This window comes from Metarhizium album, assembly GCF_000804445.1.
Source record: "Metarhizium album ARSEF 1941 chromosome Unknown scaffold_3, whole genome shotgun sequence".
In the NCBI taxonomy this organism is placed as follows: Eukaryota; Fungi; Ascomycota; class Sordariomycetes; order Hypocreales; family Clavicipitaceae; genus Metarhizium; species Metarhizium album.
The window spans coordinates 1,000,579-1,025,098 of NW_024467577.1; the positions used below are offsets into that span (position 1 = coordinate 1,000,579).

A 24,520-nucleotide genomic window follows, 5' to 3' on the forward strand; every position below is an offset into this window, starting at 1 on the left:
GTACCGGTACATGGGCGTTGGTATCGCGAGCTTGCCACACCCTTGGGGCAAGCTCTGAGCTGAGCTGTGTCACCTGCTGCCCAGGCGCCAGGTTGGGTGATGTTTGAAAGCTCGCGTCTCCATGCCCACTGGGTCTCAAAGAGGCACTAGTATTCCAATACCGTGGAAGCTGTTGATCCTTCACGGATGCGAAGCGGAAGGCTAGTAGTCCTCGGCACGCCGTACCTGCTTGAGTACCTGGACGCTGGATACCTCCTAGGAACTTTACTTATTCTTACTTTGGTAAGTACTTACGTACCTACCTAAAGTTGGTACTTTCAGGTAGAGGTAGGCAAGGTGCTCGGGCAGGCAGGCCGGCACAGTCGATTTGTCACAACGCTGACATGGTTGACTTGCCGCACAAGTACTCGGTAGTTCAATGCGTTGTTGCCTCGTCCAATTTACCATCTACTCCGTCCTCGGTGCGGCGTCGAGTATGCTCCGTACTTGCATTGTGATACCTGGTACGGAGCACTACATGCCGAGAGGCAAAAGCGAGGTGGTGAGAAGGGCATTGTGGAACAAGGAGCCTGGGAAACTCCTGTGGCACCGGCGCCGCCCAAGAGACACAACGGGACAGAGGAAGAGACGAAGTCGATCTCGCAGACCCTTCAGAGACACGGGCAATCGACGTGTGCGCACGCAATACCACTACGTGGCAAGTAGGTAGCTAGCCCCAAGACCTAGGTAACTTACTCCGTACCTAGCAGGAAAACCCGGCAAGCGGCCATGTGACATTGACGTGAGCGTGTACGTACGTTCATCAGTTCTCCGTGGCTACGAAGCTCCGTCCCAGGAGTCCCAGCCGAGGAGGAGGGACAGAAGCAGCAGCAAGGAGCGTGTGGCGTTCCCATGTCCCGCGCCCGCACCATTCCTTTGCCAGCAGCTGGACCCAAACATATTTGGGAGGCCAGACAGGGCTTGGGCCAAGAGCCACAGCCAAAAGGTACACGCAGCGACTTCAGGCGGGTACGCGACACACCAAAGCCATTCTGCTGAGGTAGCGGCTTTTCTTGCTGATACTGTGTTGTACCTGGCCGCCCAGCAAAGGGGGGGCCTGCGTTTCCGACACTCTGCGCCCCCCAACTCTCAAGCGGAGGTCCGGTTCCAAGTCGACTCCCTCTTCATTCTGATGAATCTCTTGAGTCTCAACTCCCCTGGTTCTACGGAAGCGGCGAGCACTCTCCGTCCCATCCATCTGCCGCGGATGAACCGATCAACCGGGCCGTTCGAGTGTCCGTTTACCTAAACACAGACGTTGCCAATGGCCGCTAACAATTGCCAACGGAAAACCCACAATCAAACCAAACCAGTTGGCCGCTCCAAGTTCCAACTCATCCCTGGGCTGCAGCCGCGAGCTTTGTGACATGTGTGCTGGCTCGCAACTTCGAGAATACTCCCAGCGGCATTCCTAATAATATAAAAGTACTTATAAAAGAAATAAAATATTTTATAGAACTAAATAAAATACTATATAGATAAAAAGAGATTACTAGCACTAATTCTAGAGAAAAAATAAATAATATATATTAATTACTTTAGATAGCTATAGAGCTTCTCTATTGCCTTCTGCTTTATGCGGGATGAATAAGCACAAAGCTATCAGTGGCTTTGCGCGCATTTTTCTCTCTTCTAGAACCAACAAATGAGCCTCTGATGCTTTGCACTGACAAAGACCCCGCGCTCCTGTCGACAACACGTGAAAGTGGCCCACGTTGCCGCCGTGTGGCACCCATAAGAATGTACAAACAAATTGCAAGAATCACCTTTTACTGTAAATTACCAGTTACCGCACAGTAAATATAAGATGGCATTCTATTTTCCTGTTGCAGAGTATTGGCTGTTTCAAACCCTGACGAGCAGAATTATATAGCCCTGGACATTTCTGCTTGCTATCCCTGAGGCACACAGTGTCGCGTTTGGTGGCTGGTAGGAGGGCCTGGCACGTGCCTTGGTGGCTTGGTCTCACCAAGTACAACCCACGCCGCCCTTGTCAAGCACGGCGCTGGAACTCGCAACGCTTCACTCTTCACGTCATGCCCTTCCACGAAACGACAGAGGTCTGATCGCTGTGAATATGAGTGTTTTCGACGAGATAGCCGAGAAGGCTGGCGATGCCCAATGGGATCAGTGGAAGGATAAAATTCTTGGAGCTCGTTCTGAAATTGCATCATTTGTTGCTTGTCGACTTGGCCGTGACGCTGACGAGGTTATTGACTGGTTCGAGGGCTCTTTTAATTTCTGCCTCCGAGTTGTGTTCAACGATGCAGGCGCAGACGCCGTTACTCGACTCCCTGGACCTGGACACACAACTTTTAGGGACGAAAAGGTTGCCAATGAGGTTCAGATTATCAAGTTCCTCCATAAGCACACGAATATCCCTATACCACGGTTGTTAAGCTGGGGCTTAACTAAGGACAGCCTATACCACTTTGGACCGTTCATCATCTCAGAGTTTGTTGAGGGAGTTCATTTATCTGATATTCTTAGAGACCCAGCTGTTCCTACAAAGATCTATCTCAATCCAAACATTAACAGTCAAATACTAAATGTTGTATTTGAGCAAATTGCTAATATCTTACTCCAGCTCTTTCAATTCAACTTTTCTCGTATTGGAGCAGTCTCCAAGGACCCGACTTTAGACACATGGTCCGTCACTGGACGGCCTCTCACCTACAGCATGAACGAATTAGCAACCACAGCTTTCTATCCTCTCGATAAGTTTGCCACTGGTCCATTTGAATCTGCAAGTGGCTACTTCAGGCACCTCTCCCACGAAAATTTGACTCATCTTTTCACCCAGCGCAACCTCTCTTCCACCACGGATGAAGCTGAGGAGCAATACGTTGCACGGCATCTATTTGCGCGCCCAATTGACAAGCACTGCATTTGCGACAATGGCCCCTTCAAACTGTTTTGTGACGACCTTCGACCTCAGAATATACTTGTAGATCCGAAATCTCTCCGCATAACGGCCGTCCTCGACCTCGAATTCACAAATGCCATGCCGAGCCAGTTCGCGTCGGACCCGCCGTGGTGGTTGCTACTAGTTGGACCAGATTCGTACCTTTTTCGGGGTCACAGCATGGAGGAGTTTCTGTCAGCTTATGAGCCCCGCTTAGAGCAGTTTCTGGAAGTAATGAAACGGGTTGAGAGGTCAAGAGGAATGCTGTGCACTGGGAAATCTCTTTCTAGTCTTATGCACGACTCGTGGGTTACGAAACGCTTTTGGTATAACTACGCAGCGAGGAAACCTTTTGATGTTGACAAGCTCTTTATTCATTGTTTGAATGAAAACGGTGCAGGCGCCGAGACACTGGATGAGGATGTTCGTGCAGCACTTGCACCATTTGTCAAGATGAAGATGGAGCAGTTGAGGGCATATGACAAGGATTGCAAATCGTTGCTATGATACTCATTATACTACTTCATACTACGGAGACTGGGACATGCTGTAGATGAAGCTGCTTCACTTGCCCATATACTTCTCCGATGGTGCGTTGGCCTGACTGCTGCCGCGGCTGGGCTGTCACTAGTGCCGCGGATTTGTTGCTGGTGACGACTGTCACGTTCTTGTGTCGCAGTGTCTAGATCTCTCTAAGAATATTTAACTAATTGAAATCCCCTTTCTCTCTATTGCAGTAGTTAGGTCAAGTCAACTATAGTGGTCAGGTCAGGTCAGGTAGGCGAGCAATAGTCGGGTCATCTGCACTCTCCTCAATCACGTGGGGTCCGGTGAACAACTCGATGCGATGCGTTGGCCGTGAAAACGGCCGGATCGCATTCGCATCAATGTCGCACGAATTCCGTCCATCTTGGTATCCATCCATGTCCATGGACACGACGCCGTGAGGTGCCCGGGCCAGCAACTCAGCCGAACCATCGGTGACCTTGACCTCGACACTGACTTGACGATACCGACTATCGTACTGCCGTAATGTGTGTCAACTGCCGTAGTGTGTCATATATCACTCACGAATTTTTCGGCCTTTAGCCAGCCCCCCGGCCGCGAGTTCGTGAAATAGACACAGCTGCATGGCCACACCATTCCATCCCGTAAACTTTGCATGGCGGGCAACAGCGGCAGCCGGCTTGCTTCATACGGGCCTCGATGCAGGACGCGGCACACTGCCTGGATGAGACTAGGATTCTAGGAACCGGGATGCATGGCCGCCGTGGTCCCCGGCGCATTTTGCAGCGAGCGTCGCACCATGGTCTCCTCAGCATCGAGGATTCAACAGTTTCGGCCACATTGCCTCCAGCCGGGCGCAAATGAGCGTTGTCCCGAGCATGATGCCGTCCATGTGTAATGGACACGGCAAGAAAATTGCCTCTCGGCATCGATATGCCAACTTTGAAACGCTGTCCTGGGCAAACGGCGACGCACATCCGAGCAATGTAGTGCGTATAGTAGGGCTCACGTCTTGATATCCCACCCCAGAGATCACGAGCGGCCTTGACCTGACACCACCATGACTCCGATAGAATCACCAAGACGAGGCCACGGAGCGCTCGGCGAGATCCGAGAGCGACTGCACATTGTGGCGGTGTCCAGCAGCAGAAAGTACTGACACTGACGCATGCTTGCCTGGGCCTTGTCTTCCATCGCCGTGTCTCTGTTCTGTGGACCTTCTGTCCGTGCCGAGAGAAGCCATGTCGACGATTTTTCTTGCTTGCACAAGCCCATCACTCGCCGAGAGCTGCTGCGCACCCAAGTATGCACGTAGGGGCATTGGCCAGCTCGAAAATGGTCTCCAAGGACAGCACTTTGCCAAAGAAAAACAAAGAATGGGGTGTGTACCCGTAGGCCAACTCTTTGTTCCCATTCCAGACCTACTGTAGTATACTGTATATACGTCATCCCCTCATGATAGGCCGGGCCCAGGGCTAGTTTGAGCTGCCGTACACAGTCTTGTCCGTATGCCTTGATACATTTCGCGTGGTAGAATATGGATTCGAAACTCGACTGAAAATTCACAGGCCGGGGGGCTGCAAAGCCGGTTCTGCATCCACACGCAGCGTTGATGGTGTGAAGCGCTGCGTGCCCAACTTGGGGTTTCTTTCGTGCGTTTCCCCTCGCCCGCGACGAGGTGACTCTACTACAATGAGGCTCATGTGCTTTTCTTCCTGGGTGAGTGTCAAATGCTTTCGTGGCCTGCAGGCCTGGATATTGCCAGGAGCCAAATCGAGAAGGCAGTATCAAGCCATCGCATTCGCCCAGATATAGACGTGCAAAAAGACAGCGACAAGACTGGGCCGGGCATGGAGCATCTGATGTCCGCCATGCGACCCTAGGCCGCCCATGTCGAGTATGAAAGACGGAGTCCCAGAGCAAAAAGCTTTCCCGATAATCTCCCCTCCCACAGTATACAGCGTACCTGCTGTATCCAACGATCCGACCCCCCCTTGCCCAGCAACACCCATTACTCATCGCCGTCAAGGTCAAGCACAACCTCGCGCAACTTGGCGTCCCTCGCCCAGTCCACGCCGCTGCCCGCCACGATGCCACTTGCCACGCCCTTGATCACCCTCCATCGCTGCCTGCTAGCCCTCATTGCCGCCTCCAGCCGCCGTATCTCGCTCTGCGTCTCCTCGTCGTCCAGCCGGCTGGCCTGCTTCTGCTTCACCTCCTCCGCCAGCTCGAACAGCGTCGACGTGAGACCAACGTTCTGTCGAATCACACGGGCCATGGCGCTTTGGACCTCGGTGAGGTTACTCCGGACATCGGCTACGTCCGCCGCATGCTTGGCGACGTTTATGGCGGACTGGTCGCGCTGTTCTATGAGTGGGAGGAGATCTCTGTCGAGCACCGTGAGCCTTTGTGAGCAAACTTCTCGGGGAGGGGCTGGGATTTGTTCGTCGGGGCGCCTTACTTCTCTGGAGGAGACGCATTAGTGCCGTTGTGGACGGCTTTGAGGATGGGGTTGACTGTCATGACGGATTCGATCACGTCGTTGCGCAGGCGGAAGTTGGCTCTGGCTTCGAGAAGAGCCTGTTGGGTTTCTTCTGATACTGCTTCGTCGTCATTATGAGACGTCGCTAATGAGCATGTCAGTTTCTTTGCTCGTGTGAGTGGGCGAGTGAGTGTGTGGGGGGGTTGAGGCGTGAGGGTGCACGCAGACGGACAGACGTACTTGGTACATGAGATGCTTGGGCGTTTATGATTGCAATCTCTAGCCTGAGCTGCTGCAGCTGATCGAATAAATCCAGTACTCGCTGCTCGTCTAGCGAAAGAGGCAGTTGGGCTTCAACCTCGTCGCGTTGTTCGTCCTCATCGACCATGGATAAGTCTTGGGGTTCCATGTTGCAGCAGAAGTGGTCTTGGGGTTATACAACCCCCCCAAGAGCCCGGCTAGCGGATGCTTCTGAGCAATACAGCGATCGATGCGTTCATGCCAGATGATGCAGGTTCTTGCCAGTCAAGCTGGCCGTGAAATCACGACGCGCTTCCGCATATCAAGGCGATTGGATGTCGACAGATGACGGATGAGATCCACTGGACAAGGAAGCATGTCACGAGGGACCGGCACTGGGAGACGGGACAGTGGACGGACGTGCCAGTGGACGGTCAGCTGCAGGGCCCGCTTCTCCAGGGTATTGCCCGCCTGGGTTTTGGCGCCGGCCAAACTAGGCTTGGGCTGTCTCGTGCCTGGCCGCATCTGGCAGCGGCCTAGTTATAATATGGGCAAAGACCGGGCACAATAACCATGTCCATTGTATATTCTGGTGTCTTGGCCTCGGGTGAGTGCGTCTTCGTCGTGCTCGACTCAGCTCTCAGGAAGACGCCGGACCGCCAGGCTTCAGGCTTTCGCCTCTGCCCTTTTCGGACCTCGCACAACCCTGCACGCACGACACAACACGACACAGCAACAAACAACACCCATCGCCATCTCTCCGTTCCACCCGATACCGTCACTCTCCGCCTCGGCCGCTCCGCCTGCCACGGGAGAATGTCTCGGGAATGGCTACGCAGGTGTTGATTGCCCATACGGGCCAGCGTCTCGAGGTCGATGCTTCACAATTCTCGACGTATGCAATTCCCGGCTACAGCAGCTGTCTCGATGTGGCTGCCTTTCTTGCAGGACCCCCCGACTGACCGTGGCCATTTGCAGCATCGATGAGTTGAAATCATGGGTCTCTCAACACAGCTCCGTGCCACTCCAGCACATTGTTGCTCTGACGCCCCAAGGTCGCAGCGTCAAGTCAACTAACCTCCATGCCGAGGTCGGTACTACACGAGATGTAATATCGTAAAATGGGTTGGGTTGAGAAATGGCGATTGCTAATGTCGTTTGATCTACAGAAAGAGCTGTATGTGTACGATATCCGAGTCACGCACGAATCATCTTCCAGTACGTTAGCCTCACTGGTTCCCGACACGCCGCTGCCGCCGCGGCTATCAATGCCGAATGCCCCGAACTCCATAGACGATGTGCAAGCTATTTCATCGTGGCAGGGTCTGTATCAAGAACGCCGCGCCTGGGCTCTCAACTTGGCGGCGGAATGTGCCCGCCTAAACTCGGAGGCTGTGGCTCGATATGATGAGATGGATGTTATGATCAAGTGTCTCGATGCCGCCGTCGCAAACCTCGAGATCAGCGTCAAGCAGATTGAGCCCAAGTACAACGAACTAAAGAAATGGGTAGATCCCGCCTTGGCAGAGCACGAAACCCTAGCCTCAATGTGGGAACACCATATTCGACTTGCGCGAAACACTCCTGTATCGCCGGCCATGGTCAACTTCATGACGCAGGGAAAAGTAGCCAAGGGTAACGTCACACTGGAAGATCTCATCGAGCCAGAGACAGCCAGAAAGGCTGCAAAGCTTGCCCCCACGGCTCGCCGGAGGTTTGGGGAGAAGGCGGCCACATTAGACAAACTCGCATCCCAAATGTATCAAGGCCTCGCGGAGCTCATTGCAGACTTTGACAAGACGATGAATTCTTCGGCACTAGGTCACAGCACTGACTCGACGCAACTGCTTGATGATATTGAGGCCGTGGTCAGGCAGATTGACTCCGATTATCGTACTGCCCTGGGGTACAGCGGTTCCCAGAGAGATCTTGCTCAGGTGTCCAAAACAGCATCGAATCATACCGAACGACTAGTCCCATCTCTGAAGAAGCGGGCTAAGGAAATGGATGAATTAGTTCAGTACGCCACAGAGGCTCGAAATTCCGTTGCCTCGGAGTCAGTTAGCTGCATGCGGACTATCACCGACGTAACCTCTCTACATACCAACTTACGAAGCCAAATCAACGTTCTCAACCAGTCCGAGGATGACATGACCACCTTTGATTACCTCCGACTCATCCATCAACTACCCTACATGTACGCATCGTTCGTCGTCGAAGCGATTCGCCGCCGTGAATGGGTTGACAAGGTCAAGACTGATTCTTCTACACTCGCCAACGAAATGGCGCTGTTTCAGGATGAGGAATCCAAAAGGCGAAGAAAATGGCACAAGATGGTCGGAAGCATGTATGGGCCGGCCTCGGATTCGCACGTTATAGGCCTTGAGGTGAACCTTTTGGGAGAAGACTTGCCGTGGCCCTCAATAAATAAGGATGATTTGGACACTTTCCTCCAGACCCTTAGGGAACAGGAAACGGATCATATCATTCTCAAGGACATTGAAAAGCTCCTTCAAGAGCTTCACAGTCCCACAAAGCAGCAGTCAAGACGGCTCAAGGCATTTAAGAATGGCAGTGTCCACGAAGCGGCTCTAGGCAGAAGTGGGCTTTTGATTCGCGGGGATGATGATCTACTTCGCTCCTTGCAGGACGACAAGTCCAAGATGGAAAGCAAGTTGAAGACAGCCGAAAGCAGAGTCAGGCGTCTAGAAGATTTGCTCCATAGGCATAGCCAAGCATCCCGGCCCGGCAACTTGTTTCAACCTCAGAATCACCAGCCGCGCGAGCGTCGCGACTCGACTTCGTCTGTCAGATCAAATCGGCGGCCTTCCGACGGTGCTGATCCTCTTCTACGAAGAATTACTCAGCTAGAAAATGAGCTTCGTGAGGAGAAACAAAAGTCGACACGCATCCAGAGAGACCTCAGCACCCGAGTCACGGAGCACGACGACATGAAGGACCAGATACAAGAAGCCAATTCTACCAAGAAAGATCTGCTTGGAAACATGGAGGCTTTGAAGCGCGAGTTCCTGGAGGAGAGGAAATCCCTTGAGGACGAAATCAAGTCACTCAAGGGTCGTTTGGAAGAAAATGAAGACGAGATGGAACACTTTGACGCATCTCGCGAGAACGAGAAGGCTACATTCGATGGTAAGATTCAAGAACTCGAATCGCAAGTCGAAAAGCTGGCAAAGGAAAAGATGGATGAGGCTTTGAAAGCACAGGGCCAGGTCGAGTACCTTCGGAAAGAAGCGCAAAAGCACCGCGAACAGTTGGACACGTCATTTCGTCAGGCACAAGAGGCTAGTGAGGAAGTGGCCATCCTGTCAAAGAAACTCAGGGAGGCAGAAGAACTCAACCAAAGCCAACTCCATTCACTCCATAAAATCCACGTCGAATTATGTCCCGAAGAAGAAACTCCCGCTGATCTGTCGGATCTGGTGGAGTCGTCTCTGTCCCGCATTGCAAACCTCACAGCCAAATTGCAGAACACTGAAAGTGATTCGGCCATGGTCAAGGCAGATCTACAGCATGCGTTGGCATCTGTCAAGGAGTTGAAGGCGGAAATAATTGACACAAGGGCGAAGCTCACTAAGGAGGAGGACGGCGTGGTGCAACTGCGCGAAAGTGTGTCAGAAGAGAAATCTAGGGTGGCTGCTCTTGAGAATGAACTTGCGAACGCCCGAGATGACCTCAGTCAATTACGAGCGAGGCTGTCAGCCGGTGAAACTGGTTCCGAAACTCTACAAAAGAAGCTCGAGTCAGAAGAGAGGAAGGTTAGCCAGCTAACGGAAGACCTAGCGTCTCGTCAGTCGCAAGTTGGCAGTCTGGAAGAGGAACTCCACTCTATCAAGCAAAGAATGGAGGACATGCAGATCAGGTCCTCGGCATTGACCGCTCAATATGATGCACGAGACTCGCGAACCAAGGACCTCACGCAGAGACTGTACGCTCAAAGCGAACGTCTGATACGTCTTCTTGAACGTTGTGGATACACGGTCGCGAGAAAGCCCGGGGAGATGATCATCGCCAAAGTTGCTCGGTCGGACCGTGCTGCCCAGAACCCTAACGATTCCTCGGACCCCGGAAATTCGCTACGTCGTTCCGTCAGCCTGGGAACTAAGTCGATGGTGGATAGTGCAGATCTGGAGTTGATGTATTGGATGGATGCGAGCGACGCAGCTTCTGAGTCTGAGAAATATAGTGCATTTTTGGAAAAGCTTGGGTCCTTTGACACGGAAGTCTTCGCCGAAACCATGTACGTGCGAATCAAGGAAGCGGAGCACAAGGCGCGAAAGTGGCAGCGAGAAGCCAGAGCATACAGGGATCGAGCACATACTCAACAGAAAAACGCACACGAGAAGATTGCCTTCAAGAACTTCAAAGAAGGTGATCTGGCCCTGTTCCTGCCTACGCGTAACCAGCAGGCGGGGGCGTGGGCAGCTTTCAATGTGGGATTCCCTCATTATTTCCTTCGCGAAACAGAAGCGCACCGTCTCCGTCATAGAGAGTGGCTTGTGGCCAGAATATCTCGCATCCAGGAGCGTGTAGTTGACCTGTCCAAGAGTCTTCAGCCAACAAATGATTCCGAGTCTTTCAACGACGACGAGAATGACAACCCCTTCCAGCTATCAGATGGCCTACGATGGTATCTCCTTGATGCACAGGAGGATAAGGCCGGCGCACCATCCACACCCGGAATGGGCAAGTCAACCGTTGCTTCCAATAAAGTTGAAGCAACGGCCGACATTCAGTCCCTTCCGATCAAGGCAAGAGGCAAGACCCGAGACAGCATCGCTAGCATCGAGGGGATCAACAAGAGCCTGTCAAAGAGCTTGGAGAGCAGAGGTAGCAGCTCTGGATCGAAGAAGACTCTGCCGTTCGCAACAGCTGGTGGGACAGCAGTGCTGAGGAGCAGTGCCTTGGCCAGCGAAACAAACTCCCTGCGAGGAGTTGCGCCAGATTCCCCGGCCGCAACGAGTCCCGTGCAGGCAGGACCCTTGTCAAATGGCCAGTTTCAAGCCGGCAGCTCAGAGAACATGACGGGCAAGGAGAAACGGAAGGACATGTCGAGCAACGGAGGAGGCGGTCCACAGGCTGGAGAGTCGTCGGCAGCGGGAGCCGCCGGAAGCTCTTCCGAGGTACAAAATGTCGACACCCTGCTGGACCAGTAATTGTTGCTGATGGCCATGTACACAGACCCGAATGACTGTGCAGCGGGAAGACTCGGCAGCAAGCAAGTCCAAGAAGTCAGTGTTGTGGGATTCCCTATGGAGCGTTGACTATTCCTACGAAAGTCCAGCCAAGGAATAATGAGGTAGGGGCGTGTGGGTTCGTCGGCAAGAGTTGGGAAGACAAACAGGTACATTTAGACTTGCGACTGCTGTAAGTGAGCGCCTGGGGTGGTGTTGGCGTCGGTGGGCGCTTTTGCCTCGGAATCATGACTGTGTGTGTAATGGGCAAGGTGCATTTGGAAAAGGCGTTTTTTAGATTCCCATCAATGTGCCGGGGCTATTCATTTCGTTTCCGTTCTTGTCTTGTTTGGTCATTGGTATAATCTTACGGATGGCTATTTCACGTTGACAAGCGAGCAGATTTGGCGGATGCTCTTGTTACCCTCACTGCCAGTGCATTGCATCATGGAAAGTTGGTTGTAAGGAGAAGACTGTTTTTTTTTTTTTAGTTTAGAAGCCTCAGATACCACATGTGCGAGAATTGAGTTGTCAAGAGGACATGAGTGGCCGTGGCTCGACGTTTCGTTTGGCCGTGGAATATGCAGACGAGCAACATGTGCTCCATTCAGGATCCACTGCATGGAGAAATGAGGCGACTCGATCTGGAACGAAATAACTACTTGTTTCGCCTGGTTGCAGCAGGAACGTCAATGTCTTGTCATGTCTTGGGCCTAGACAGTCGGGTCTATAAGCGCCGGATGAGACGGCCCAATGGGAAAGTCTGATGTTGTCTGATGTTGGATTTGATTGATCTAGAATGAACCCACACCGTGCACACTGTGCTCTGTACTCTGCAACTCAAACGCATCACATCTCCCTTCACTCACCTCACCCACACCACCCCGAGTTGATAAGAGGCTTATCCGCTCGCGTCGACCAACGATGCCAAAGGAGACGTTTCTATCCGCAGCGCAACGACAATCGCACAATACTGGAGGCGTTTCGGCTCGGTGGCCCGTCCTCAACCGCGCCGCAGTCGCCTCTGTTGATGAATGAGCAAAGATGAGTTGGACATGTTGATGCCAGCCGTCTCTGCTTCATGTCATGGAACCCGAGCCTAAAGCACCGCCAAGAACCACCATCAGGGGGCAGCATGCATATCTTCCCCCGGAGCTGATTCTGCAGGCCATGGACTGCCTCGTCCCGTGCGGGCGGCACGTCATCCTGCCTCCCAAACACATCATCACCAAGACCCTGGTGGCACTGACGACGGTCTCCCGCGCGACCTACACGCACGCCTCCCGACTTCTCCGCCAGCACTGCGTACACATTGACTCGAGCCAGCGTCTTGCCACGTATCTGCTCTGCGTCCCGCGCATGGTACCGACCTTGCCGCCGGTCCTCTCCCTTGGAAACGTCACGAGCCTCTACCTTGGGCTGTTCGGGGCCCCCCTGGACGATCAGCCGACGGCCGAATGTGTGCGCGAGCTCCTCTGCGAGGTGAGCGATTCTCTCCGCCGGCTGGTGGTCCACATGCAGTTTTCCAGCCTCGACCCTCTCGAAGACCATGTCAGCGTGCGGCGGACGCTGCGCGAGGGCTTCGAGCAGCTCACCAAGGTGGAAGAGTTTACGTGTCTGGCCGAGTATCCGGCGCTGAGCGTGCCCGAGGCGCACACGGACGTATGGCGTCTGTGGCCGGACCTCAAGCGCCTCACGCTGTTTGGCGTGCCGCTCGACAACCACTGGCTCTGGTGGGATATAGCTACGCTCCCGGAATTGCGGCACGTGGTGTTGGCGCAGCCGCAGAGGGTGGACGTGGCGGACATCAAGGACGAGTATTTCCACAAGCTGCCCCGGGACGACCCGCGTCTGGGGAGGATGATGCGCATCGTGCTGCTGGACGCGGCGTACAAGATTGGGACGGTGAGGACGGCGAGGTGGAGCGAGGTTGATCCGGAGGGCAAGATGGAGGTGGAAACGTACGAGGTCCCGAGGCCGTTTTACGGGGACGAGAGTGACGGGGAGCTGGTCACGGAGTGGGTGAGGAGGGGGGCTTTGGACGGCACATTGTGGGAGTGGAAGGGGGACAGGGTGGCTTGACGTGTTGGAGTTGAGGGCGACTGGCATGTAGTCCAGGGCGAGTTGCTCGACGGGCGTTTTGATGCCAATCACGACCCGTCGACCACCAACCAAGAAGACGATGACGACGGACGGGTGGGTGGTTGCAGCAGGCAGCGCTGCGGCACGAACCGCGCCACGTCGTGTGGGGGCCAGGCGACGCGCTCTAATCTTTTTTCTTTTCTTCTTCTTTTTTGTCTTTTTCTGGAAGACCAAAAAGACTCTAGACTATATATGATTTATTATACCATGTCCTGTAGTCTGGCGCATGGCGCATGGCGCATGCAGAATGGGGAACGGAAAAGGGCACCGGAATGGAAGGTACGTCCCTCCCACGTCCGCCCCCCCCCCCCTCCACTTTCCACTCTTCGCCTGGCGTGGCGTGGCGTGGCCCAAAGCCCAGGTGAGGCCCAGGGGAGGCCCAGGGCGAACGGAGGCCCTGCATTGACCTCCATCATCAGCATCCAATGCAACATTCAATTCAATGCTACCCAAGTACTCCGTTCCGAGGACCACGACTGCCAACTTACCACTTAACCCAAGTATTTTCCACACATCGGCCGTCCGCTTGAGCCCGGCTTACGCACGCGTGGGACATGAGTCGACCTGAATTACTCCGTATGTGCGCCGTCGTCTCTTCGGCCTCATGTGCGTCGGCTTCATCCCCACAAGCCCCCGAGTCCGACTGAACATTGAACAAACAAAGCACCCCCGACCTCGCATTGCTCCGTACCCGTCAATCAATCCCCGTCCCCTCTGGACGTGTGCTTTCCCATCCTCCTCCGTCGAGACGTTCACGGCACCGACGTTCTCAACAGGCAGGAGAAGGCAACAGAATAATCCCTCTGGTTTGCGCCGCGCCATGATTCTCCCTCCGACGCCGACGACTCCCTCGCAAACCTGATAACGCGCTTGGCGACTCCCTTTCTTTTCTTTTCCTTTCTTTTCCCTTCTTTTCTTTTTTTTTTCTTTTTTTTTCCCTGAATTTCGTCCATTTCTCCACCGGCTGTGCACATCCAGCATTACCGAATAGATACCATTCCTAAGCCGAGGAATCCGAATCTTCGATCGAAAAAGAGGTCAAAAAGGGAAAAATAAAAAACAGGGCGCGTGCACCCAAGAGGTCTGCCAACCCGACCTCCCGCCGCCTACCTGCGAACCATGCCCGACAAGTCGTCGACGGTTGTTTCGTATGCTGCCGGAGCCTCTCTCGCCGCCGTTGCCCTCATCTACGTCTTCGGGCCCAACTTCACCATCGATCATGAATCCAGCTCCAAGAAGAAGACGGTCGTAGGTCTGCGGAACCAGGCCAACGACTGCTTCATCAACTCTGTCCTCCAGGTCCTCGCCGGTCTCGGCGACCTCCGCGTCTATCTCATCCGCGAAACCCACCGTCGCAGCATCGAAGATGCCGCCGTCTACGCGAATCTCGTACAACCCGAGGGCACCGCCAGGCTGGAGCAGTGGAAGCTGCGGGGCCTGCAGGACGGCCTGGTGACACAGGGCCTCAAAGACATGCTGGACGCCCTCAACGAGCGGCCCATCTACAGGAAGTCCGTGTCGCCGTTTCCCTTTGTCAAAGTGCTCGAGGCCGCCTTCAAGCAGCGCATCAGCAGGCAGCAGCAGGACGCCCAGGAGTTTCTGCAGATTGTCGCCGAGCGTCTCAAGGACGAGTACCACGCCGGCCAGCGCGCGAGGCTTCACGCGCGCGGGAACGGGCTCTTGCACGCCGCCGCGAGCCGCACGGATAGCCCCGTCGACGGCGCCGCCGCCAAGGACCCAGACGAGGAAGCTACCGTCGGCGACGGCGCAAACGAGGTCGGCGGGAACGACGACGCCGAGTCCGAGACGTGCTCGCCCATCTCACAGGAGGCACCCGGTACCCAAGTGCAGCTGCAGACACAGCCTGAGCTGGAAGAAGGGTTCCCCATGGAAGGGAAGTACGAGTCGCATCTCGAGTGTCAAACGTGCGGATACAAGACCAAGCCCCGAGAGGAGACGTTTTGCACTCTGACCCTCGCCGTTCCGCAGGTCTCGTCGACATCACTAAACGCGTGCTTCGACGGCATCTTCAAGACGGAGTACATTGACGACTTCAAGTGTGAGATGTGTCGGCTGTTGCACGTCAAGGCCAACCTGGAGCACGAAGTGGCCCGGTCGACCTCGGGGAGCTTCATAGCCCAGGCCAAGGACAGCATCACCAAAGTGCAAGCGGCCATGGACGCGGATCCCGGACAGCCCCCCGAGGGCGTGGACCTCGGCGACATTCGATATGCGCCGAAGCGCAGGATAGCCAAAACGACGCGCATGTCCATCTTCCCCAAGATCCTGGCCATCCACCTGTCGCGCTCCATCTACGGCGTCGGCCAGATGATGCAGAAGAACTCTGCCAAGGTGGCGTTTCCCGAAGAGCTGCCCCTGGGCGGGCTCGCAGACCAGCACAGCTACAAGCTGCTCGGCACGGTGACGCACCGCGGCGGCCACAACAGCGGCCACTACGAGGCCTTCAGGCGGCAGAACCAGCCCTCGCCCTACCACAACGCAAACACCTTCCAGCGGTCCGACGTCTACAGCCGGACGCCCACGCCCGTGTCCACGCCCGAGATGGCCGGCCGCCCGTCCCACAGCCCGGCCATGTCGACCCCCGACCTGCTCTCGCCGTCGCCGGCAGCCAACTCGTCCACGCCGTCGCTCTTGTCCGTGGCCACGCCGCCTCGCAGCGTCCCAGCAGCAGAGGCCACCGGCTCGCCCCCTCCCCCGCCCCCCTCCTCCTCCGGCTCGTCCGCCGGCACGCCCCGAGAAAAGGACATCGACACAACCAGCCTCCGATCCGTCGCGGCCTCTACCAAGTCGGCCCTCTCCAAGTTGGCCGCCGCCCCCAAGACCACGGAGCTCAGGAAACACGGCTCCAACGGGGCCCCCAGGCGGCCGAAGCACCGGAAGCCAGCGGCCGACAAGTGGTGGCGCGTCAGCGACGAAAAGGTCCGCGAGGCCAAGACCAGCGAGGTCCTTGGCATGCAAAGGGAGGTTTACCTATTATTCTACGAGCTAGAGAGGTGATTGCCCGGCGCCTTGTTTGGCAGGTACTAGTCTCCGTCTTGTATATAGGCCGCCCTCTGTCGGGCCCACGCCGGCGTTGTCCTTGACGTGCATGAACGGGCGTCTGGTTGCGCATTTTGTGCTTCACTTGCGAGGGGGTCTTTTTTTGTTGTTAGTGTTGTTTTTTTTTTAAGAAAAAACGAGGGGAGGGGAATGACGGCTCCCTTGGTGGCGTGAACATACTTGGTACGTTCCTGGAAAGTACAGGAGCCCTTTTCTTCGTTTTGTACAAAGTAAAGTTCAGCCCGTTGGTTGTCTGCTGTGCATCTACTGTTGGTGACTGTCGTGCTCTTTAGAAATAAATTGTGCGTCGGGTCGACAGCTGACGCGCCAACCTACTCCGTACTTTGTGCTAGTACTTAACTAACTTAGTAGGTACGTGCAACTCACGTACTTGCTCAAGCTTTGACCGGTTCTTCCGTCGGCGGCTGCGCCCCTGGGCCCTGACCCGCCCCCCTGTCCTGTCCTGTCCTGTCCTGGTCCCGTCCCCTGACGAAGCGGAGATGGAGACGCCCAAACTTTCGTTTCCTGGTGCTCCGTACTCCTTGCCATGGCGTGCATTGTACATTCCGGCCGGGGCAGCCAGAGATTCGACACGGCTGCCAAACGTACTCGAGTACAATTCGGCGGTCGCCAGCATGCGCGCGTCGGCTGTATGAGCGCGCCTTTTTCTCCTTCTTCTTCTTCTTCTCCTCCTTCTCCTCCTTCTTCGTGCTTGGCCCGACTCCCACAGCACGGCCTGTCGGCATGGCCATCCGTCGACGGCGTCGCCTCGCACAAGTGGCTGTGCTGACGGCCCTCGTGGTGCTGAGCGTGCTCCTCGTCACGCTGCCGCCGGACTCGCCTGCCGTGCTGGCAGTGGTGTTCAACTCGGCGCGACTTCGGTCGGCGCTGCTGCCGGGCGACAGGGACGCGTGGCTGCGCGGGCGGGCGCGGTATCCGGTGCACTTGGCGAGCGAGGTCGGGTGTCTGATCAAGACGGGCTACGGGACGAGGCATCGCGTCCGGGAGCAGCTGCGCGCGTTTGCGGTCAAGGGCGGCGTTCTGGGCGACGAGGGGAGGGACTACCTGGTCGTTGGAGACTGGGAGCCGGCCAACGCCACCGCCGAGGGGGGCTTGGGCGCGGCGGTCGTCGACGCCGTCGGCTTGGTGATGAGGGACGGGAGGCTGGCCGGGTTTGCGGACCATGCGCGCTTCGGCAAGTACAGGAACTTGGGGGGCGCCGTGGATGCCGGCGACGAGGTGAGAGCCCAGGAGCTCGGGGCCAAGTTTGGGTGGGAACTTGATGCGTTGAAGGTGAGCGAGTGCCCTGGGCCGTTGTCTCTGCTTCTTGGTCCTGCCCTGGCTCGGGCGGCAGTTCTGGGAGGCAAAGGAGATGGTGGCGAGCTGGCGGGTTGGGGAGGGACGAGGCTGACGGTTTCCGACAGTTCATCGCGGGCATGGAACTTTCGTACCGGAGAATGCCGCACAAGAAGTGGTATCTTATCCTCGACGACGACACGTTCGTGGTCAAGGAATCCCTGGAGCTGCTACTGAGTCACTTGGATCCTTCGAAGCCGCAGTATGTGGGCAACGCCGTGGGCGATTACAAGGCGCGATTTGCCCACGGCGGATCGGCCGTCGTTGTCTCCGGCGCGGCCATGAGGATGCTGTTCAGCAGGCCAGACATCGTGCGAGACGCCTACATTCGCTCGTTGGACGAGACGTGGGGCGATAGACTGGTGGCAACGACGCTGCAGAGGATTGGAGTTTACATTGACGAACGGCTCAGTCACTACTTCAACGGCGAGGCGCCGGACATGACGAGGATTCGACTCGATCGTGTCTGCTCGCCCGTTGTTTCTTTTCATGGGCTCCGGAAACCTGGTGCCATGGTCCATGCTGGAGTGACGCTGGGCAGGACGACAAGGCCGGTACTTTGGGGCCAGCTGTGGGAGCTGTTTGGCCAAACACGGTTGGAGTCGATGGAAGAGTCAGCCCTGGACAAAGGCGACCATGTTGGTCCCGGCGAGGAAGAGGTCAAGCTCTGGCAGGGCATCAAAACGGCTCGGGATTGCCAGTACAGGTGCAAAGGGCGGTGCCTGGCGTGGACATATTACGCCGAAACTCGCGTGTGTCGCGCCAGTCCATGGCTCATTGTCGGACCGCCGACCAGCGGCAGTGAGGTGTCTGGGATTCGTCTTTCAGCGGCGACATCTGCATTTAAAAGGTGCTCTCTTGCGCAGGTTGAGGGCAGCTCTGCCTGAGCTGGTGGCCTTGCCGGTCGCGGCGCAGTTCCCAGTCGTGTCGAATATTGTACCATGGCGCGCATTGGACTGGACATGGCGTTGCGGGCGTCTCGTGGGCCTCCGGGATTGCTGTAGGGGCAATTGTGGTTTGGATCTAGGAACAATGCTATTGTGTATACGGAGCACTCCGTACCGGTGCTAGGCTGACGCAATACGAGTAACTAACTAGTTCACACGGCACGGCGCACGGGTCGAAATACTCCGTATGGACAGAACAGACTCCAGAATCCAGAGCACATGGCCCAGCCTGCCGAGGCCCAGGTCCAGGGCCATCTGTGGTTCGGTCGCGCCCGCATCAAGTCTTGAACTACTGGCTGCTCCGTACGCCCACCGCTTGCATGCAATGTACCCAGGCAGGGAGTGCCGAGTGCTCTCGTTCGCTACGAAATAAAGATTGACGCGCATGGCGATCCAGATGTGTGCCCCGGGAAATTGAGCCCGATTTGCGAGAGCTGTTGGTCGTCGGCAACGATTGTTGGATTTCGTGCCGAGTACGGAGTATTGTGCTTCACAATGCAATGGGCACTATCAATCGATGTGGCAGCTCGATGAACCCGGATTGGGTACTCATCGGTTCTCAGGGGTGCGGCGTGTTTTTCCCTTCGTGTGCGCATCAACAGAAAGCAGCAGCCTCGTGGAACACTGGGTGTGCCCATGCCTTTCGTTTCACCCATGGTCATCAGCTCATGGCAGCTGCGAGTCGGTCAAGAGTGACGAGCACGGGCTGCAAGATTGTGATAGATCGGTAATGTCGGAGATGAGGGGAAGGGGAAGCCCTTCGACCGAATGTCGAAACAAAATCCTTCCGGACCAGGGCCAGTTGCTGGCAGACGACGTCATTTTGTGATTTCCATTCTTCCCCCAACCTCGTGGTTCCGGGTAGTCAACTCTGGCGCATCGACTCTCCGGCCCTGCGCCCAAATTTTTAGTTCCCTGGATATAACGTGGAGTCCTCCGTGCTCACTGTGTGCCCAAGAGTCCAAGCCAAGACAAGGGGAGTCCAGGGTTCCATCCGCAGTCACATCCAGGGTCGGAACCAAGCGTCGCCACTCGCCCATCGTCCAAAGAAAATAGAGTATGCATCAAGGCTGCTGTCGAAAGTATACGGCTGGCTTCGCTTAGGCATGTATGTATAATTGAGGAGCCACGCGGGTATCTTGTTTGTGCGTCCGTTTGGTGAACAAATGGTGCTCTCCGTCTCCCAAGTGGCTGCTGTACATACTCCGTACCATTGGTAATAGGGGCTCTTGTTGTAGATTCAGCAAACTCATGGCTCACCGTAGCTGAAATGATGCTCTGTTGGTCCAGGGTCACGGCATACTTTTTTTAAACGAAAAAAAAAAAAAAAAAAAATTCTCCACCGCGGCAGGGTCGTAGTGATTTGTGAAGCCTGGCAGGGTGCCCGGGCGTGTGCGCTCTGTGCCTTATTAGTTCCCACTCTCGTGACTGGGCCGCAGAGGAATATGAATCGTCTCCGTGCGCAAGGTTTAGCTGGGGCTGGTTATGAATTCTGGAGCTGGCAGGAGCTCGCGATATTAGCTTTTGTAATACGGAATGTTCACGCGTGGGTCCGATGACGATAGCATACTCCGTACGGAGAACGCTGCCTCGTATTGAAAATATGCGGTGTACTCGGTGCATAGGTGGCAACTGCACCGGTAGGATATGGAATCAGTTACGGAGCAGTGTGCGAGGTATTCGGTATTCGTGTGATAGAGAAAGGTGGGTTGGGTTGGCCATGGGCGTTCAATGTTGAGTCCATGTCTCTTCTTTCAAGACAGTCAAAAAGCATCAGCCACAATGTCTCAAGCCGCCGTCAGCAGTCGAACGCACCGCCACGTTTTGTCAGCGTTGCCGGCCGGCAGGCAGGCAGGCAGAGACGGGCGGACAGGTTCCGCAATGTTGCGGATACAAGTGCACGCCGGCTCTCTGCACCAGTCCATGACTGCAGAGAGTGCTAATGCGTTGTACAATGTACCTCTCAGGCTCTAGGGCTCGAGTGCTTCCTTCCCGCCCGCGCATGTACCACTTTTAGAACGCAAGTCCGAGTCCGCGTTTTTGATCCCATTGTGCAAAACTCGACATTGGGGATTGCTTCAACGCCTTCAACTGGGGTGCCCCCCAGCCAGCTACCCCGACCGTCTCCCGGACCTAAAAATTTAGCACTCGGACGAGACGATCCCCTTTCCATCTCCATTTTCTTTTTAATTATCGTTCCCTGTCTCTTGGCTGCGGCGCAACAAGCAAGGCAGCTAGGGCCGGACTGTCCAACCGGGCTGACACGGTTGAGCAAGGCTTCCTTTCCTAACCCCAGTCAGGGCGTGTCTCGCGCTTTCTATCCGGATCCCGTCAGAGTCACTTGTGGACTTCTTCACACCTAATCTTGCCATCCGGACGCCCCTCGTGTGACGACTGTCGTCAAACCAAGGTCGTCTTGCTGGGCCGTTGTGCTCCGTACCCTTTTGAAATCCGTCTGCTGCTACCCGCTGTTGAGCTTCCCATGTCGTCCGATAAGCTCCATAAATTTTCCAATTAAGAAACACCCAACAAAGTCATGTCTACGGACGGCAGAAGCATGGCTCAGGACACCGCCGCCGGTGTTGGTCCTGATCCTGTTCCAGCTCCTGGCAATGCCGCTACCGCCGGTGCTACTACCACCTCAAGTCCTGGTCCCAATCTTGATATCGCCACGCCCGGTACCGCAGCTGTTGCAGCTGCTTCTACGTCTGCTTCTGCTCCTGCTTCTGCGCCTGCAGCTGCCACGGCTGCTCTGGCAAGTTCCAGCGCCGTTCACAACCCTCCGTCAAAGTCAATATCTCTCTCCCGGTCCCCTTCAACACCTCCGATCTCGACTACACCCACGACGACGACTGCAGGTCCGGCCCCGGCCTCGACTATCGACTCAGAACCTGCCGCACCGGCTTCGTCATCGCCATCTGAGTCGCCTGCCACTGTCGCCGCCGCCGCCGCCGCCGCTCCTACTCCTGCTTCTGCCTCAGAATCTCAGCAGAACGGACTCAACAAGTCGTCCGAGGTCGACTCCGATATGAACGGCTATAGGCCTGTTCTTACAGCCCACAATGGGCTTCCTGCGAGCTATTCAGCCACAACAAACACGCCCTCGACCTCTTCGCACCTGGCCGCCGCTAGCTATGCCTCACCGACTGCTGTCTCGACTACGCAATACTCACCCTACCCTACGAGTACCGTAGTACCGCATTCGACCGAGGGCTACAGAGTCAGCCCAGTCCCGAGTGGCAACACCATGTCTCTTCCGAGTATGCGAACGATGGACTCACTACCTCAGGAAAGAGCCAGTCAATCGGAAATGCCACATCATGCCATGCCAATAAGCATGAATGCTCCTCTACCCTCTGCATCTACTGGCCCAGCAATCTATTCCTCTCACCATGCGATGCCCGTGCCCTCAAATTACGGGCTGCCTTCTGATTCTCTACATCGGTATTCCCTACCTCACGACCCTAGGATCCTCGGCAGTAGAGGCTCAAAGAAGGTAAGTGAGAGACAGGAGAGTTGAATAGGGCTCAATCATGAGTTTTTTGCATTCCCGAAACTCTGGTTGAATTCATAGCTCGACTGACTTGATATTTTACAGGAAATCAAACGTCGAACCAAAACGGGCTGTCTAACATGTCGAAAGCGTAGAATAAAGGTATTCAACAGTCCACTCATTCGTTTACACTTCTACTTCCCCTCGTTTATAGCCCCCTGTCTTCCATTTTCAAAAGTTGATTTGAAAATGTTCTCATCCCTTGCCATGACTTCTTGTCGTGGTAGCACCAGGTCAGTTTTGATGTCTGACGCTGCTCCGATTCGGAGGGAGCTCCAAAAGTTAATCCGCTTGCGCCAAGTGGGTCGGGAAGCTCTTAGTAGTCTTGCACAACACACGTCTCCTTCTATCCTCCATCACAAAACCACCTCTGCCAATTCGCCAATTTCGGCCTCTGTCTCTGTCCAGTTTTATTTGCTAACATATCGACGATGCCGTTCGAATTATAGTGTGATGAGACACATCCAACCTGTAACAATTGCAAGAAGTCGAAACGAGAGTGCTTAGGCTACGACCCCATATTTCGACAGCAACCTGGCGTGCAGCCCAACTCTCACATCCAACCAGCCTTAGCAAGTCAGCCAGCGGCATCGTCATCTGTTGCTTCCTCGGTGTCGGCCCATTCGAGTTCTGGAATTGGCCACCCGTCTGCGCCTACCAACCCGTATGGTAGTCAGCCGTCGATGCTTCCAAGCTCTTATTCAACTGCATCCCCACCGTCTACTCTTCCTTCCTCCTCAGCGGCACACGCCGTCTCATCCAGCTATACCTCGCCAGTTTCCGCCAGCGGCACGACAACTATCAAGCGGGAGCCGCCTAGCAAGCAGGAGCCTTTTGATTTCGCAACCCCGATTGATCCAGCTAGTAGACACTTGCCACCACCGACTGGCCCCGATATCAAGCCGTACGACTACAAGACACCGACGGCCGTTGAGAGCAGCCATCACGCGACACGTAAGTAAATATTCTTTTTGACATTAAAGCTTTCCTTCTGGACGGCGATATGCTAACCGACTGGTTCTCAGCCAAGAAGATGAAGATCAACGAAATTATCGATTTGCTCGGTGCGCCGCCTCCTCATCAACAGATAAAGCATACCGAGGAAACCTTTAACGAAATCACCAAAGTATACCATGAGATGTATGCTGGTGGATTAAGTGCTTTTTTTGAAACAACATGGTATTACTTTGTCGATAATGGCAAGATGTCATTTCCCAGGGACGCCAATCTCATCGAGCATATGGCGACATTTTTAAAAATTTTGGAAGCTGTCAGAGCGAATGACCATTCTCAAATGGCTTATTCTGGAGTATTGGAGACGAGGATAGTGTGGGAGCTTGCTTGCACTGCGTATCGGACACCTGAGGGAACAAATCGGACTTGCCGCGCTACCATGCCACCAGAGGGCGATGCCACTGAAGCAAGAAATCGCCTGCGCGTTGTTGAAGCCTTGCTTTGTGGTGAATATCTGGTCACAAATCCTCTCGCGCCACCACTGCAAGATCCGGAACCCCATCGTACTCGCCAGTTCGACTTTTGGTATAGCTTAGCGGAGTTTGTACGGAAGCGTGACTTGCCCGACTCCCATCAGGCTCTCAAGGCTAGGGAGGATGCGCTGAGTAGAATGAGGCACTTGCTAGATTCGCGAGAAAACCGTGACGTTCTTTATTCCATAGCCGTCGTTCGCGAACTCGCACCGTATTACGGTCCGAGCTACGGAAGCACTCCCCAGTACGCAGATGAGACTGACCCCAAGAATCGACTTGCTGTCGCGTCGAAATTCATACTAGACGAAGCACAGGTCACTGGTGGCACTACTAATGTGGTGCGGCGATTCAGCGACATTGCGTCTCGAGCCTTCGTTAACCCCGGGGTCAACGTGGCGCGAAGAAACCCCTAAGACACAGCAGAGAATTCGGAACGAATACACCCGTCACACATCACATAATTCATCATGCAAGCGTTCTTTCTGGCGTTTATTGCTTATGTTATCTTTGACTTTTAGCAGCATCTGGAAAGCATTGCGAAGGTTTTTAAAAAAGTGGTGTCCCATGTTTACCTGCGGCGTTGGTCTTCCGAGCAGAACTGCGCTCGGAT

The 24,520-nt window shown here is 55.1% G+C and overlaps 7 protein-coding genes across 7 annotated transcripts; 6 read left to right on the forward strand and 1 right to left on the reverse strand.

The window, feature by feature from the left end:
• Nucleotides 1–2,116: 2,116 nt before the first annotated feature.
• Nucleotides 2,117–3,451, forward strand: MAM_02066 (phosphotransferase enzyme family protein; the record flags this gene model as incomplete). The annotated part of the gene is made up of 1 exon (XM_040820865.1): nt 2,117–3,451. The coding sequence occupies one exon, from the start codon at nt 2,117–2,119 to the stop codon at nt 3,449–3,451; it is 1,335 nt and encodes a 444-aa protein (XP_040681208.1).
• Nucleotides 3,452–5,462: 2,011 nt separating this feature from the next.
• Nucleotides 5,463–6,342, reverse strand: MAM_02067 (Centromere protein Cenp-H; the record flags this gene model as incomplete). The annotated part of the gene is made up of 3 exons (XM_040820866.1): nt 5,463–5,838; nt 5,913–6,078; nt 6,174–6,342. The coding sequence occupies 3 exons, from the start codon at nt 6,340–6,342 to the stop codon at nt 5,463–5,465; spliced, it is 711 nt and encodes a 236-aa protein (XP_040681209.1).
• Nucleotides 6,343–7,000: 658 nt separating this feature from the next.
• On the forward strand, nt 7,001–11,347 carry MAM_02068 (Autophagy-related protein 11; the record flags this gene model as incomplete). Its single annotated transcript, XM_040820867.1, has 3 exons — nt 7,001–7,068; nt 7,152–7,263; nt 7,343–11,347. The coding sequence occupies 3 exons, from the start codon at nt 7,001–7,003 to the stop codon at nt 11,345–11,347; spliced, it is 4,185 nt and encodes a 1,394-aa protein (XP_040681210.1).
• A 1,104-nt stretch (nt 11,348–12,451) lies between these two features.
• MAM_02069 (uncharacterized protein) lies at nt 12,452–13,447 on the forward strand (the record flags this gene model as incomplete). Its single annotated transcript, XM_040820868.1, has 1 exon — nt 12,452–13,447. One exon carries the CDS (start codon nt 12,452–12,454, stop codon nt 13,445–13,447), a length of 996 nt encoding a protein of 331 aa, XP_040681211.1.
• Nucleotides 13,448–14,626: 1,179 nt separating this feature from the next.
• MAM_02070 (ubiquitin carboxyl-terminal hydrolase) lies at nt 14,627–16,525 on the forward strand (the record flags this gene model as incomplete). Its single annotated transcript, XM_040820869.1, has 1 exon — nt 14,627–16,525. The coding sequence occupies one exon, from the start codon at nt 14,627–14,629 to the stop codon at nt 16,523–16,525; it is 1,899 nt and encodes a 632-aa protein (XP_040681212.1).
• Nucleotides 16,526–17,311: 786 nt separating this feature from the next.
• On the forward strand, nt 17,312–18,810 carry MAM_02071 (Fringe-like protein; the record flags this gene model as incomplete). Its single annotated transcript, XM_040820870.1, has 2 exons — nt 17,312–17,860; nt 17,992–18,810. The coding sequence occupies 2 exons, from the start codon at nt 17,312–17,314 to the stop codon at nt 18,808–18,810; spliced, it is 1,368 nt and encodes a 455-aa protein (XP_040681213.1).
• A 2,596-nt stretch (nt 18,811–21,406) lies between these two features.
• MAM_02072 (negative acting factor) lies at nt 21,407–24,323 on the forward strand (the record flags this gene model as incomplete). Its single annotated transcript, XM_040820871.1, has 3 exons — nt 21,407–22,366; nt 22,909–23,377; nt 23,449–24,323. 3 exons carry the CDS (start codon nt 21,407–21,409, stop codon nt 24,321–24,323), a joined length of 2,304 nt encoding a protein of 767 aa, XP_040681214.1.
• Between the last annotated feature and the right edge of the window lie 197 nt (nt 24,324–24,520).